Source organism: Sinocyclocheilus grahami, unplaced genomic scaffold (genome assembly GCF_001515645.1).
Source record: "Sinocyclocheilus grahami isolate Dianchi unplaced genomic scaffold, SAMN03320097.WGS_v1.1 scaffold144.1, whole genome shotgun sequence".
Taxonomy (NCBI): domain Eukaryota; kingdom Metazoa; phylum Chordata; class Actinopteri; order Cypriniformes; family Cyprinidae; genus Sinocyclocheilus; species Sinocyclocheilus grahami.
The window spans coordinates 508646-526437 of record NW_015505323.1 but is presented as its reverse complement, the minus strand read 5'-3'; the positions used below and the strand labels follow the sequence as shown (position 1 = coordinate 526437).

Below are 17792 nucleotides of genomic sequence, written 5' to 3'. Positions count from 1 at the left end.
ACAGACTTTGAAGAGAGATTAAACTAACTATAATCCTTATTGTTTTAGTTTCTTCCTGGGAGAGCTTGAAAAGTGCCCTGAGGTTCCTGACCGGCTAGGCCCTCTCTTCGTCAAACATGTAAAATTGTTATGCTTTTTTAGGCAACCAATCAAACTTTTTTTCTGTAATATGATATTGTGCATACTTATGAACTCATCATGCCTTTCAGGAGCGAAGACTGCACATGTACATTGTTTACTGCCAGAACAAACCTAAATCTGAGCACATTGTCTCAGAGTATATCGACACCTATTTTGAGGTGCGTAACTGAAGTCTTCAGTCTGATTTGAACATATTTTCTGCCCATTATAAAGTTTGCATTTCCTTATGAAATACATTTTGCATTCATGTTGGTATACCACCAAATTGAAATTACATAGAACATAATCAAACATTTATAATGTGATATTAAATAAATACATTAAGCATTTATATATATAAGCATCAAGGTCCGTTTTTGACCCTCTCTTGTAGGATCTGAAGCAGCATCTGGGTCACAGGCTTCAGATCACTGATCTGCTCATTAAACCTGTGCAGAGAATCATGAAGTACCAACTGCTGCTTAAGGTTTGTCCATCTGGCCCACTGCATCTCATTGTTTTAGCTCTATTGACAGAGATGTTACTCTAATCTTGATTCTGATGTCTCTGGTTTGGTTTATTTATTTCCAGGAGTTCCTTAAATTTTCCAAAAAAATCGGAATTGATTCAGTAGAATTGGAGGTTAGATTTTTCGTTGTCATATACTACAATTCAAAAGTTTGGGATCAATAAGATGTTTTTGGCCTGTTGTCATGTGTCTTGCACTCAACAAGTGTGCATTTATTTGATCAAAAATGCCGTATATTCAGTGTCACATGATCCTTCAGAAATCATTCTAATATGCAGATTTGTAGCTCATTTCTTATTATTATCAATGTTGAAAACAGTTTTAGCAGTTATAATGACTGGGTTTTCAGGATTTTTTTAATAGAAAGTTCAAAAGTGTAAATCTTTATCTTTTGTAACATAATAAATATATTTACTGTTACTTTAGATTAAGTTAATATGTCCTTGTTAAATAAAAGTATAAATAAGTGTCTTTAAAAAAACTTACTGACCCCAAACTTTTGTGTGTATATATATACTGACTATACATATATAAGTAGATGTATATTTATATATTGATTGGTTGTCATATGTATTTATACTGATGAAGTTATTGATGTGTTGTAGAGAGCGGTTGAGGTCATGTGCATTGTACCAAAAAGATGCAATGACATGATGAATGTTGGTCGACTCCAGGGATTTGATGTAAGATTGCTGTGACCTTTTTATACGAGTAGATTATTATCAAGAATAATTGAAGTGTTTTACATGTGAATTAATTAATCTGATCGGTCTGTCTGTCTTTCACAGGGAAAGATCATTGCTCAGGGGCGTCTCCTCCTGCAAGACACCTTCATGGTGGCTGAACCGGATGGAGGCCTGCTGAACAGAATGAAGGAGAGAAGAGTCTTCCTCTTTGAACAGATTGTCATCTTCAGTGAACCTTTAGATAAAAAGAGGGGCTTCTCGATGCCTGGCTACCTGTACAAATACAGCATCAAGGTACAGGCGTCCTTGTCTGTCTGTTTCGATTGGTATCTAATTGTGTTATGTCAGACTCTGTGATAAATATAAGACTGTATAAATTAAAAATATTCTGTTTGTATGTGTGTAGGTGAGCTGTCTGGGGATTGAGGAATGTGTGGATGGAGACCCATGTAAATTCGCACTGACCTCCAGAACGTCTAATGGCAGCAAAGATGCCTTTATTCTGCACTCAAGCCATCCTGGAGTACGACAAGTCTGGATGCTGCAGATCAGCCAAATCCTGGAGAGTCAACGCAATTTCCTCAATGGTACAGTATAGAAGTACTTAGGTGTATAGAAGACTTTAAATCATCCAGGAATCAACTTGAAATGTTAAAAATGTATTTGTCTATTAACATTAACATTAACCTAGAATAATAAAGTGTTATATATACATGACAAGTTCATGATGTCTAAATGCTAATGAATTGATCCTCATTGTAAAGTTTTACCAAAATTGCTTACAATATCTTTGTTGGTTTGCAAATCTTTCCTGTTAAGCCCAAAGTATACTTCGTACTCTTTCTAACGTTTCATCGGTATCTCGTATGGGAACACCCCAGGTGTAACCGATTGTGGAAGCACCAAGGACACCACATCTGCCAATCACGGCAGACCAATCGCTGCAGTGATCAGGGAGTCCCTGTATTCGGGTGCTTCTACTAAATACTGAGCAAAGGGTCTGAATACTTAGGACCATGTGATATTTCAGTTTTTCTTTTTTAATAAATCTGCAAAAATGTCAACAATTCTGTGTTTTTCTGTCAATATGGGGTGCTGTGTGTACATTAATGAGGAAAAAAAATTAACTTAAATGATTTTAGCAAATGGCTGCAATATAACAAAGAGTGAAAAATTTAAGAGGGTCTGAATACTTTCCGTACCCACTGTATAATCCGCAGCTACCTGCTGTTTCGTCATTCTCATTCTCTTCCCCATGGAAGATTTCGGAAGCGGTCCTCAGCAGACTTCTGGAATTATTGCTCAACAGTTTACCAACGAATGAGTGACTGCACTTGGAATTGGATACCTAATGCATTTTTCAGCTCTAAGTTTCTCAATAGTCTATGTTTTTTCCCAAGTTTTGGTGGTGGTCATCATGCACCAATAAGTGAGCTCACTACTCTCAGCACAGCTCCGTACTAGTTTTCACGTTGTGGTAGACTTACCGTGCGAATAGTGTGCAGATGTCTTAATGGCCATCTCGAAAGAGCCAGAAAGCCACGGAGTGAAAGGCCGTCCTCTACATCCTTGCGCCTGTGGAGCGTGGATTTCTGCCAAGGAGTCTCTGCATCTCCTGCCTGGACGTTAAACATGCTCAGGCAGCACTATCCAATCCCAATGGCTACACTCACTGCTTGATTTTCTCTACTAAAACCCGTGAAAGGAGACTCTGAATGGTAGCCGCAAGAAAGTCGGACCCTTGGAGTGTCCGGTTGGTGCTTGTAGGAGAGAGATTGCTGTGGCTGAGAGTTGTCTGGACTCTGAGAAAGAGAAAGTGGAGTTTTTTGAATTTCATCAATCCAAAAGCTCTGTTCGGAGCAACTGTTACAGCGATGCAGTAGCAGTGCGATCTACGGAAGAGGCAGGGAGAGGCATTCGATGTTTGTCTCCCCAGAATGCCAGTGTCTCGGCCTTATCATCCGAGCCAGCCAAGTTTCAGACCCATGGGAAAAGGAGGTCAGTCTGAGTATCAGCCTTCCCGTCACATTCAGCCACAACAACTGTAAAGTGCGGCCGCGCAGACGAAACCCGGGTTTGTGAAACCGAAAACAGCAATGAAACATCATTCCGCAAACCCCCAGGGTAGCAAGAAGAGGCGGTCTACCTGAGACATCTACCAGAGTTTCTCTGTCTCATCCCATCAGAACATTCCACATCTCCCTCCTGCTGGGAAAAGGAGAAGGAATTTAAATACAGAAATTGTTCTTGCAGACTGTTCAGTCAACTGTGTGCAGGAGTGTGGCCCATGTTCCCCAGGTGCCCCCCAAAACATTGTCTCCCCCGCTACCCACGGGGTTTGTTCTGAGAAAGGAAGACCGAAAGTTCACGAGATTGTTTCACTCAAAATATTCATCTGGGAGACTGGGTCACCTTGGTAGATCTCCAGGATTCATATTTTCACATAGATATCTTTCCTGCGCACAGGAAATCTCTGAGATTTGCATATCAGAACACAGCATAGGAGTATGCGAAAATTACCTTCGGCCTTTGTCTAGGTATTCAGCAAATGTGTAGAGGGGGCTCTGACTGTTAAGGAATACGGGAGTCAGTCTCATCTTATCTAGACGATAGGCTCGTTTGCGGACTGTCCCCACGCCAAGCAGAGCTTGATACAAATACACTGGTGACTCAACTGGAGAGATTATGTTTCAAGATAAACCTGGCAAAGAGCTGTCTGACTCCTTCACAGGAGATAATCTACCTGGGTCTCAGGTTGAATTCAGTGAAGTTTCAAGCTTTCCTATCAGAGTAGCGCATCGAGGCGTTTCACCGCTGCATCTCCCTTTTTCAGTGAGGGACAAGTCTCTCAGATTGTGCCTCCGGTTACTGGGTCTGATGGCCTCAACACTGTTCCTCTGGGTCTATTGCGAATGAGAGAATTCCAGAATCGGGCAGCGTCACAAGGTATCCCCATTGAGCCTAATCGAGCCTACATTATGGTGGGTACGAGAACGTGGTCAAATAATGATTCTAATAGCACCATACTGGCCGGGGAGACTGTGGGTAGCGGAGATTGCGCAGCTGCTCTACGACCAACCATGGCCACTACCAGCACGCAGGGATCTTCTCTCTCAAGTACGGGGCGAAATATTTCACCCCTCCCCTCAGAATTTGTCCGTGGTCCTGAACGCGCTCTCAAAAGGCCCGTTTGAGCCCATTGAGAGCATCTCCTTAAAGCTGCTTTTTTTAAAGACGGCTCTGTTACTGGTTCTTACTACAGAAAAAAGGGTTAGCGAACTGCACTATCAGTTCACTCCTCATCTATGATGTTCACTCCGGGTGGCCTAAAAGTTACTTTTAGAACTAACCCGGTGTTTATGCCTAAAGTATTCAATCACGCTGGTTCAGGTCAATCCGTGGATTGGATGGCTTTCCATCCATCACCTTTTTCATGTCCAAAGGAGGAGCAGCTACACTCTTTATGTCCAGTGCGGACTCTACAAATGTATCTACAAAGAACCAGACCACTTCGCAAAAGCAATCAGCTTTTTGTTTCATGGGCCGACTCTTTTAAGGGAAAGCCTGTCTCCTGTCAATGCCTCTTGCACTGGGTTGTAGAGTCAATTGTGTTATGTTATAATAGTGTGAATAAAGAGCCCCCATATAGCTCACTCTACCAGAGGTATAGCTACATCTTGGGCACTATTTAAGTGCATTTCTATCCAGGAAATTTGTGCTGTGGCTAGCTGGTCTTCCCCATAGACAAACTGTACATTAAGCTCTTGGGTAGCCCAGTTTATTATAGTGTCAAAATGTTCAGACTATACTTATTTGTGTTAACCACTTGAGTTGGGTTGAAGAGGTTTAATTCAGATCAGGTTACTAACGCAACCTCAGTTCTCTGATAACATGAAGTAAGGTATCTCGCAGTGTTGCCCTCCTTGCCTGTTCCACACGGAGAAGAGATATGAGGAGAATGACAAAATGACAAGTAGCTGCAGTTTATGTACAGGGAGGTGGGACTCCCTGATCGCTATGATTGGCAGATGTTGTGTCATTGGTGCTTTTGCAATAGGTCATGCCTGGGGCATTCCCATAGTGAATTCCCATACACGTACACTAGCATATGCGTACGGTCGACACTTGTGCTCTAGAAAAACCCGACACAAGCAGGCGGTCGGCACATGTGCTCTAGAAAGCTTCACCTTTGTCCAGCGTCTGTTTTTCTCCAGAAATTATGGCTGATAAAAATGTCTTTGTACTCTTTTAACCTAAAGTTGCGGCTCTCTAATTACCCTCTCATACAAGCGCTTGTGTTCAGCTGTCTGTGGTTGTTGCAGTCTCCGCTATTTTGTTGTTGTTCCGTCTCTTTAGTTTAGTTTTCTGCCACCCTGTGGAACAACTGATTAGTGCAAAACCAAGTCAATGCACATGTGCGACCTGTGCGTACAAAGTTAAAAAAAAGCGAAGTATACTTTGGCCTTTACACCCTTCTAAAATCTGGATAATCTGAGGTGTTATACTCATGTGCGAATCATTCTCCTCACTAGATGTCTTTCTCCTGTAGCACTTACATCTCCCATAGACTACCAGAGGAACCATGTCGAGGGGCCTGGTATCTCAGGCAGCAGCATACAGGCTGGAAGTAGCGGGGGTCAGGTTATGGCCCCCGGAGGAGGTGGAGGGGCCCCGGCTGGGTCGGGCTCCCGCTCCCGTCCCTCCCGCATCCCCCAACCCTCGCGCTTGCCTCAGCCACTCCGTCATCACTCTCCTGCCCTGGGGCCCGGAGCCCACGAGCCTGACGGCCTCGACAAAATATCAGGTATGTCCCCAAGACCTCTCTCCAGGGGTCCCTCACCCTCTTGCACCACAGAGCCTGATCCAAAGGTGAAGGTTCCTGCAAGCCCTCACCCCAAACAGACAGACTCTACAGAAAGCACTTCCAAAGATAGCAGGGATGGAGCCGGCACGGTCCAAATCCCTCGAGCCACTGTGGCCCCGCTAGCACTGGTCAAACCCAGACCTGGAACGGTCTCGCCCATGGCCTCCCCATTAGCCACACCAGCTTTCAAAGACTCCATCCCACCCTGCAGTCCTGGGCCAAAGACGGGCGGCAGCTCTACCTCATTCTGGAGCTCCGTTCCTGCATCCCCTGCCAGCAGGCCTGGTTCCTTTACTTTCCCCGGGGAAGCATGTGACACACTGGGACGGCAAAATCAGAACCAAAGTCACCGGCATTCCACCCACAGTAAGGACGCAGACCGCATGAGTACCTGCTCTTCTGCAAGTGAACAATCTGTCCAGTCCACTCAGAGCAACGGGGTAAGAGACACATTTCTGCCCGGTCAACCGCAGTGCTTCAACTCAACTCTGCTCCTGTCCTCCCTCATGAGTGACTTTCTAACCTGCCTGGATTCTGTCTGATTTCTGCCTCTCCTAACCTGGTTTCTACTCTGTGGACTTTCAACAGATCCTTTGCTCTGCATCTCAGAATTTTAACAAAGTTCTGCTTCTGTCCAGATACTAACTATGTTTATGGAGGTGTAAAACAAGAACCAGGTTTTCCCTTCCTTAAAAAATGCTCATAACTTCAAGCTTTCTTTGTGGTGTGTACAATAGAATCAGCTTTTCCTAAGGACTAAAATTGCGGTCACACTTACTATTGTTTTATGAATTTTCTTGGGTGAAATACAGTAATTTCAATAGGAAACAATACGAGTGGGAATTTCGCATCAGGGTGAAAGATTTCTGCACACAGATTTCTTAATGGGTTCAAATTAGACGCATGGATTTGCTACATTGACCAAAAGAACGCTGCTTGATATGAAAGTCACTTCTGTGTGAGCTTTGTTTCGTAAATCACTACACCATTGACAATAGACATTGGACCTTTTTTGACCACAAAATTTTGCTAATCTGACTGCATCTTAACACTGTTAATTATTACAAAACCAATGCAAGAAATATCTGTGGATGTTTTGATTCTGTCTATCATGTGACCTAGTTCCGAATTTTAGATCTATTTAGCAGGCTACTGTAACTACCTTGGGTTCTTGTCTAACTTTCTTTTCTGTTTCTTTTCTTTTCCTTGACTATTCATGTTTATTAATGCATGTTTTCAATGCAGTGCACTTGCAGGGTTAATCAAAAGTTGTAAATATTGAGCGTAGGAGTTATTATGGAATGTTTTGTCATCATCTAATACCAAAAATGAAATTCAAAACATACATTTATTATGAATTTACTAGCCCTCATGTTCTGTTGAGGTTCTGAGAGATCTCAAGACTCTCTTTTGTTACCATTGAAGATGACACGTTTCCTAATCTAATGAAAACTGATTTCAACTTGATAAAATACTTCAAATGTCCTCCATAATAACTATTGCAATATGTCTAGGGGAGAGGCCCAAAACATATAAACATTTATTAAACAATTAATGAAATAAAAGATGAAAATAAGAAATTTCACTTAATTTTCTGATTGTTTACTTTTACAACGATTTTCGAACTTATTTTTTAACACATTTAAACAGAACATGAGGGTTAATAGATAAATGTGAAAATACTGTAATTTACCCCTACAGTAAACACAGGTAAACCTACAGTGTTATACACTACAGGCATTTGTGTTAAAGCTATAAAATCTCTCAGATACTAAGACCTGTATGTGTGTCTGTTTGTCCACAGAGTGAAAGCAGCAGCAGCAGTAATATATCCACCATGTTGGTGACTCAGGACTATGTGGCTCTGAAAGAGGATGAGATAAATGTAGGTCAGGGGGAGGTGGTGCAGATCCTGGCCTCCAATCAGCAGAACATGTTCTTGGTGTTTCGTGCCGCTACCGACCAATGCCCAGCTGCCGAGGGCTGGATCCCTGGATACGTGCTGGGCCACACCTCCGCCATTATCCCTGATGTACCAGAGGGGACCATTAAGTAAGAGCTCGCCTCTGACCATTTACACAACACATTCTACAATAAAATCAAACCCATTTTTGTTACAGACCTCTAGTGGTTATCATCTGTTCTTTATGTTGGGCATTCAACGTCGCGTTTTAATCATTATTTTTAACATAATGGGTTGCTTTCCAGCAGGAAATCATCATCATGGCATACATCCCTCCGTATTCGTAAGAAGTCAGAGAAAAGAGAGAAGGAAAATAAAAAGGAGGCCAAGCTTGAAAATGGATACAGGAAATCCAGAGAGGGACTAACCAATAAGGTCTCTGTAAAGGTAACACTAATGAAAACACATACAAATCTTTGTCTTTAATGTTATTTTCTACAAAAATGCTCAAAACCTTTTCCATTTTGCAGCTTCTAAATCCCAATTATATCTATGATGGTAAGTTCAAAATGTTTAAGTGCATCATTCAGTTTGTTTAGAATTATAAAGAAGTCATAAACATCTTAATAAGGGGTTGATGTAAATGTTTTTCCTCCAGTTCCCCCGGAGATACTCATCCCGCTGAGTGATGTGACCTGTGATAAAGGGGAGTGTGTCACTCTGAGGTGTAAAGTGTGTGGCCGCCCCAAAGCCACAGTCACATGGAAGGGACCCGATCAGAAAATACTCACCAACAACGGCCACTTTAGCGTAGCTTACAGGTGTGAACAAACAGATATATATAGCTTTGGCACTGTACATACAGTATATTGTGTTTATTTTGTTAATATAAGTTTGTGTATTGCTCTTTTAGATTTGTTTAAAATAGGGGGGAAATGCTAATAAGAAAAATAAAGATATTTGATTTTTTTTTTTTTTTGTAGTTATTAAACTCAGTTTTTGCTAATGTAATGTTTTTGTTTTCTGCATAAATCATAATTTCTTTCCACTGCATCACAGTGAGACTGGCGAGGCCACTCTCCGTATCGTAGGCGTGACCTCAGAGGATGATGGCATGTACACCTGCATTGCAACGAATGACATTGGCAGTGTGACATCATCAGCCAGTCTCAGAGTGTTGGGTAAGATGTGTTCCCATTCAAATTGGCAATGCAAACAGTCCACCTGGTGTTTCAAAGAGTATTTGAGCAAGGCTTTGAGCTTAACTGAACTGTCTTTCACAGGAACTACTAGTGATGGAATCCGGGTCATGTGGAAAGACAACTTTGAGTCCTTCTACAGTGAGGTAGCAGAGCTGGGCAGGTGAGGCAAAGGGAATTTATGCACATCATTTTGATATCATATGGATTCCCTTATAAAACCGAGGCAGCATTTCAATTGTGTTGATGTTGTTTCTCTCTCTTAGGGGAAGGTTCTCAGTAGTAAAACGCTGTGACCAGAGGGGATCAAAGCGCACCGTAGCGGTCAAGTTTGTGAATAAGAAACTCGTGAAACGAGACCAGATCACCCACGAGTTTAGCGTCCTACAGAGACTCCAGCACCCTCACCTAGTCAGACTACTGGACACCTTTGAGACCTCCAGCAGCTATGCACTGGTCCTTGAAATGTGAGAGCTCACACACGTGCACACACACTTTAATATCAAATAGACTGTTTCACACAAGTTCATGACCATGTGTATTGTGTGACTGCACAGGTCTGATCAGGGCCGTCTACTGGACTACATTGTGAGCTGGGGGAACCTCACTGAGGAAAAAGTGGCCTTTTACCTCCGGGACATTTTAGAAGCTTTGCAATACCTGCACAACTGCAGAATAGTTCATCTGGATCTAAAGGTCAGTGTTATTTTTTTCTGGTATTGTCAATATGTCAATATTATATATTAGGGATCTGGCCGATCAAGTAATTTTTTAACTGATCGTATCAGCTCTCCTCAGCACGATCCTTTTTTTTATGTCAGCTGTCATGCTGGTGTCATGAAGTAGGTGGCAGTATGAACTATTAAACCATTAAAAGCTCAAATGTGCGTACCGTGCGGGAACCAGGGAGGTCGAGTGTTTCCCACAGACTTTGTGGCCGCATATATATGCAAGTCCATTCTCTGCCTCTGTGAGCAAGAGATAGAGGTTTCCCCGGTAACGGCTGTACACAAAGCAGCGCTCCGCTCACAAACGCTGCTTTATCAGACATTACATGCAAGACGAAATGAAAATGACATCTAAAATTTTCTGAAGACAGTCGGATTCAGAAATACAGTGATATAAAAACACCTGTACTGGGTTACGATTTTGAAAGGTGCAGTGCTCATGTTTATTCAACGAAGTCAAAGCCTTTTGGAAATCTATTTGTGGCGGTCAGTTTTGATATTGTGGCGGGCCGCCACAAGTAAATCAATGTATGGGAAACACTGGAGGTCTGTTCTAGTGCCTCTCACACTTACGAGCTTCTGTGTTCAGTATATTTGATGCACACTTTTGTAATGATCACTCATTAATTTATCCTTTATTTTTATCTGCCGTCAGACTATCTGAGAATTCATAGTTATAACTTGCTTTGGATCTGACTGATAGACTGACACCGCGAGCTTCATGCTTTCTAACCATATCTCCACATTTTTCCCTTTATGTTGCAATTAGTCTGCTTATAATTATAGATATAATTATTCTGCATACATATAAAATACAAGATGTTTATATCAGTAGTCCCATATTCATAATTGTGACCACATTTCCAGTGTCTACCATTGTAACATGTTTACATCTACAGTGTGTGTATATACATAGAGAGATTGTATCTTATTACAGGGCTCGACATTAACGCTTGTCAGCTTGTCCGGGACAAGTGGATTTTGTGAAGGGGCAAGTGAAAGAGAATTTTACTTGCCCGACCGTACAAGTAACCTGATTAAAATTTTAATAACAAACAATAACTAAGGCAGCACCGAAACATTGGCGAGAATGATTCTGACTTTACTTTCAGTGTAAATGGTGACTAATAATGGATAATGTATTGACAGTATCAAGGTCGCATCAGTTGACTCATGGAGAAATAAAAACTATAAGTGCAACAGCACACAAAAAGAAAACAAACATGAACAAACATTTAAAACAAGAACAAACATTTAGTAGAAAAAAAAGATAAATATTCTATATAATATATGCAACATCACACGACCAAGAGTGTTTTCCAGACTTCTCAGAGCAACACAACAGTGTTTCGTTACTGAATGATTCAGCATTTTTGAACGAATTGGGTGAGTCAATGATTCAGTGAGCTATTCATAAAGACAGTTACTTGCTTCATTTATTGAATGAATCAGCTGTTTGAACGAATCGGTTGAATCAATGATTCACTCATTAAGACAGTGACTTGCTACCACCTACTGGTGGTTTAATTTTACATATTTAAAAGTATCATTGCATTTTTCCAACATTTCATATTTGTATGTCAAAAAAAGTAAAACATTAATCTAATAACATTATTTAAGCATTTGCAATTTTGAGTAAATGAATTTATGGAACCTTTTATCTTCATTAAACAGTCTTGAGTAAATACATCTAAATGCACTTTCAATGCAGCTTCAGTTTCCTCTGCAGTGGAAAGATGGAGTTTGTTGATACTGATTTCATTTGAATGGTAACAACCATATAGTGTTTTATTATTCTAACTTAATGTATTGATTAAATTTAAGATTTTGACATAAATGGTGACGTACATTTAATCAGGTTAGGAAAATATTGTCCTTCATAAAGTTAAAAAGTGTAACAGCAATCAATTTAAGGCAAATATCACAAATATGCTGATTAAAGTAATACCTGATAGAGCACTGATGAGACATTTTCTTCAGAATAAATTAGATTTACGCAAAAAAAACAAAAAAAAACATATTTTTTCCCCCCAGGCAAGTAACTTTTTTTTGCTCGGACAAGTGAATGACTGATTTACAAGCACATGTCAAAGCTTAATGTCGAGCCCTGTATTATATATACTGTATATATATATATATATATATATATATATACTTACACTCTCTGCACAAGTCTGTATACATTGGATTGATTTTAATAACTTTAATGTATTTGAATTGTGCACCACACACTAGGAATATACAAATATCGGATCGGGACTCAATATTGGATGATTGGGATTAGATCGGGGGCACAAAAAACCTGATTGGTACATCCCTATTATATACAGTACGTACCTAATAAATTATATATCATTTTATAATTAATACTTCTAAAAATGTGCCACTTTTAATATATGAATAAATAAAACAAAGTATTAATAAATACACCACATTTAATAATAAATAAATAAAATATAAAGTATTACTAAATAAATATAATTAATAAATAAACATTGAATAAATATCTATAAAGAAAATTTTATTTAATACATATCAGTTTATTTATATTTTTAAAACTAGTCGAAAAATGTGAAGAAAAAGTTTAAAATGTTTCTTTGCACATTCCTAATTACAAAGTGATGCTAATTTCCCATTTTCTGATCAGCCTGAAAACCTTGTGGTGGACCAGAGCCCCTCCCAGCCGATGGTGAAGCTGACTGATTTCGGCGATGCGGTGCAGCTGAACTCGACTCCCTATGTTCACCCACTGCTGGGTAGCCCAGAGTTTGCGCCCCCCGAGCTGGTTCTCGGGGATCCTCTCTGTACTGCAGTTCTGCTACTGTTAATTTAATCGGGTCTTTGTATCATTAAGTATTAAAGCCCTGTCATCCTACAGGGTTGTTGGCTACATGGCACTTTTCTGTTGATATACATATTGGTATGCCAAAGGTCTCCATACTTTATGAGAATTAGTTTTTCTTTTTCCTTTTGTTCCCCGGCACAAATTTTACACCTTTAAGTTATATGCTTAAGTAGCTATGACTGGTTGTTTACATGAGTTATTCATAGCTTTACATTCGGGAAGAATTGTTTTTCTTAGTTTATTTTCCTCGGTGTCCATGTTATAGACATTTCACAGATCTTTACTGGAGTATTTCTGAAACGCACCTCCCATTTAGACTAAGCAGTCCTTGACATGGAAATAAATTTGTCTTAGCAAGATATCATGGACAAAAATGTGAAGCCTTTAAATTATGATATTTATCTTCTCATATAGATGGTTTTAATACAAATGTAGGTCCTTTTAGTTTTAAGGCCTCTGATAGTTTTGGTTAGTCATAAGAAGCTCTCAACAGTTTAAATCGTCACTGGAACAGCATTGGTATGCAGTTTGTAACCATTGGCCTGTTGCTCCCAGTACGTTGGTTTCCAGTGATCCTCGCGTCATACATCAGTCAACTGTTATATTTGAGATTTTGAAGCATTATGAAACGTTTGAGTGGTGGACAGTGACTCTTTCCCGGTAGGAAGGAACATTAATTCATCTGTATAGACCCATATCATGTCCCCTAATTTATTTGTCATTGTAAAGTTGTACAGATGCCTTTACAGCGTGGGAACTTGGACTGGATACATTCTTAAAGTGTTTCATTGAATGTCTAATTTTAGTTCTGATCTCATTGTATTTTAATGTATGTATTGTCATTTTAGACTTGTTTTATTTTTATTATTTTATACTTTTTGCATGTGTATATTTCTTTGTACAAAAACCATAAGTGTTTATGCGATATGTGCTGTAAATATTTTCAGTTTTGTCATCAGTTATTTTGGAATTAAACATATGGAACATTCTCATGGCTGCTGTGCTTTACTTTGTTAGGGTTTCAATTTTTAAGATGTGAGGGACTTGCTGACTGAAAACAATGCAGATTTGTTATCACTATTTGAAGGTTTGGGTTGGGAGCCAAGAATTGCTTTCATTTATTAACAAAAAGTAAAAACTTTTAGTTTTATTATCGTTTCTTAAAGCGAATGGAGGGCCGAACTGTTCCCTAAATGCCTATTCACAACACCGCTACCGAGTTTACAGCATGAAGCATACAGTGACCGGTGTTGTCTGATTCCAAAAAGAATAACTCTTATTCTTCGTAGTGAATCAATTTGTCATTGTAAAGTTGTACAGATGCCTTTACAGCGTGGGAACTTGGACTGGATACATTTTTTAAAGTGTTTCATTGAATGTCTAATTTTAGTTCTGATCTCATTGTATTTTAATGTATGTATTGTCATTTTAGACTTGTTTTATTTTTATTATTTTATACTTTTTGCATGTGTATATTTCTTTGTACAAAAACCATAAGTGTTTATGCGATATGTGCTGTAAATATTTTCAGTTTTGTCATCAGTTATTTTGGAATTAAACATGGAACATTCTCATGGCTGCTGCGCTTTACTTTGTTAGGGTTTCAATTTTTAAGATGTGAGGGACTTGCTGACTGAAAACAATGCAGATTTGTTATCACTATTTGAAGGTTTGGGTTGGGAGCCAAGAATTGCTTTCATTTATTAACAAAAAGTAAAAACTTTTAGTTTTATTATCGTTTCTTAAAGCGAATGGAGGGCCGAACTGTTCCCTAAATGCCTATTCACAACACCGCTACTGAGTTTACAGCATGAAGCATGTTGTCTGATTCCAAAAAGAATAACTCTTATTCTTCGTAGTGAATCAACAAACACATCAATGTCTCTCATTAACTGGTTGTTTTTAATGAATCGCTAAAGTATGGTGGGTCCTCCCTCAAAACCAGCTCTCCATCAACTATCACTTAATACTTCATAACATTGTGTGGGGGAAAAAAACAATTGAACATCATTGCATCCTTTTAATAACTAATATTTTGACATTTAACACATAATTACATTAAAGGTAGTTGTGAATACACGAAGGATAAGTGTGTAAATGTATACGTATACGCTAAGCTATCAGGCTATTCTGGTAACTATGCTGTGGCATAAGTCAAGACAATAGGTGCAATAGGTGATTGTCTTCAGAAACATTTTTTGTTATGCTGGTTGAAAGTCTCTTCACATCCCAATAGCAATCATTAAGTTAAGTGGTCTAAATGTATTTATATATTCTGTGGAAGGCGTAGGACCAAGAAATGTTCGTCCAATCAAAACACTCGGTCCAAGTGTTTTAATTGCCTTTCCTACCTGCCTGTCAACGTATGTATTAGCATACCTGTGCACCCTGTTCGCGCAGACAGGATACGTCATCAGCGCCTTCATGTACGCTGTGCAGACAGAGCGAGAATGGCAGACAAACATCAACAAGCCGATCTTCCTTCCTGGTATTGTAGTACTTTTACAAACTACTATAAAAAAAATTCTCACTGGTGACACGTGATGTAGCCCAGCCCCGGAATTGGGAACCGCTGATGTAGCCTATTGTAATGTTGTCTCTGGTATTCTGGTCTGTGAGCGTATATGCGTTCAGGGGGCGTGCCTTTGGACGGCGATTGCAGGACATTCACTTTCAGCACTATCAGGCTAAAGTTTTCCAAGATTTCCTACTGCACCTTTAATATTAACAGACATGGATGGTCATTATTCAAGTTCAAATGAAAATCTGGCAACAAAGATCCAGACCGGGTTTCGAGGGAGAACCCGATTTCTCATGACGTGATTCCTGAACAAATGATTCTTAAGAGAGTTATTTTTTTGTGAATATAAAATAATAGAAATAAGCCAGAACAGTCTGTATAAACACATTAAATGCAATAAACACAGTAAATGGAATAAAATTGCATTTTCCCCCAAATATCTCTTTCTCCAAAATAATTGCTAATAGAAATTCATTAAGAAACCGGAATCAGGCGTAATCTTTAAATTCTGAATCCCATCTCCTCACACAAGCAATGTCTTCTTACCTACAGAATAACATGTAAGAAAATGTTATGCTATTATGCAGAAGAAAGCAGTGAGTTGTGTTGCACTGATGGTGAAACAGTTTTATAATAAAAAACGTTTATGTGCAGGTTCATGTATAATGCTGTAGGACTTTTATTGCGTCACACAGATGAACAGTGGTTGGCATTGAGTATAGACAATACGAGGAACAACATATAACATTGCACAGTAGTAACCAGCGATGCATTATTTAGAGACAGACTTTGTTCTTAAATAACACAGTATTCATTCATAATTACAGAACTGAAGAATGTCAAAATGAGAACGATCCAACTTGAGCTCAAATCAGTGTATAATATGAACCGTAATGTAAAATCTGGCAATATTAAGATATTGAATATTCATGACGAGCCCATATGCTAGACTCATCTGGCTGAATATAACTGCTTTATCTTAATAGAAACTTCTTGCATGACTAATAACCAGCGATGCATTATTTAGAGACAGACTTTGTTCTTAAATAACACAGTATTCATTCATAATTACAGAACTGAAGAATGTCAAAATGAGAACGATCCAACTTGAGCTCAAATCAGTGTATAATATGAACCGTAATGTAAAATCTGGCAATATTAAGATATTGAATATTCATGACATGAGCCCATATGCTAGACTCATCTGGCTGAATATAACTGCTTTATCTTAATAGAAACTTCTTGCATGACTAGAAGAGAACACATTTCTCCGAATGTTAATGGACCAGTGGGCAGAATATCACATCTGTTGCTGAATTTATACTGAAAGACCCCCTGTCTTCCTGTCTGTGAGTGTGTATTGCTGAATCAAATGCCTGTATAAGGATTCTCAATTAGTCATGTCACCATAATAATGATGTTATCATTATCAAAGTCAGCAGATGGGTTTGCTCGGAGCTCTGGCGCATGCACGATATTATAGTCTGCAATGTTTTATGCCCTAGCAGCAATATCTGTCTCACGCTTATTAACGCACACTAATCTCCATATATGTGTAGATGGATATTTGAGAAGCAAACATGCTATGATGTCTTGTAAATTGCGGTTTTGCCTGATTTACACATCAATACATTAATAATTCAGCACTGAATCCAAACCCATGTGCACTTTCGCCCCTGTGGCATTAGCGCCTTTACACTTCTAAAATCTCATATTTAAGATGTTTTTCTTTTTTTATGTAAAAGAATAGCAAAGAAAGATTTTTTTTCTAAAATCTCATATTTAAGATGTTTTTCTTTTTATGTAAAAGAACAGCAAAGAAAGATTTTTAAATAATAATGGTAATAGTAATCAATTAAATAATTCAACATAACAGACACACACACAAAAAAGATTTATGACAATGTTTGTGTACAATCTTATCAGTTCACAGATTACAATACCTTAAGACTTGAGCAGATTTTATTCTTGCACTGAATCTGTGGTTTATATATATAATTTTTTTCCCAGCGCAACATAACCAACACACTATAACAGTTTCAACCAACGGTCCTGATGATAAACAGTGATCTTTGCCTTCGTATATGTGCCCTTATGCTCACTTTAAGCTCTAGGTTACATGACCAAACCACTTCCAGCCTTTAAAATCTTATGGCTTTTAAAGGGTCATTCAAAATTGCAGTAACTGGGGTGCTCCAATCAGGGTTTTTGAGGCAGATTACCGATCACAGAAAGCAGTATCTACCGATCACCGATACCAATCTTTTTAAAGCCTTCTTTTGATCATTTATAACTATTTATAATGATATTCTGGTCTGTGATTTTAGACATTTATTCAGGGCCTGAATTTCATTTTTGAAAATGGGGAGAATTCCCCTCTTAGGTGACTCTTGTGAG

General features: G+C 39.1%; 1 protein-coding gene across 2 annotated transcripts in view; it reads left to right on the top strand.

The window, feature by feature from the left end:
* Positions 1-8082, top strand: part of LOC107591603 (triple functional domain protein-like) — a 39134-nt gene extending 31052 nt beyond the window's left edge. Inside the window, exons 38-46 of one of the 2 annotated variants that reach the window (XM_016280800.1) lie at positions 49-118; positions 210-299; positions 515-607; positions 712-762; positions 1255-1332; positions 1438-1629; positions 1742-1922; positions 5885-6139; positions 8004-8082. In XM_016280800.1, the coding sequence (XP_016136286.1) occupies positions 49-118; positions 210-299; positions 515-607; positions 712-762; positions 1255-1332; positions 1438-1629; positions 1742-1922; positions 5885-6139; positions 8004-8008 (1015 nt within the window). In that variant the 3' untranslated portion in view covers positions 8009-8082. The remainder of the gene's footprint in view (positions 1-48; positions 119-209; positions 300-514; positions 608-711; positions 763-1254; positions 1333-1437; positions 1630-1741; positions 1923-5884; positions 6140-8003) is intronic. The other variant, XM_016280801.1, reaches the window with a different exon arrangement.
* Positions 8083-17792: the final 9710 nt, after the last annotated feature.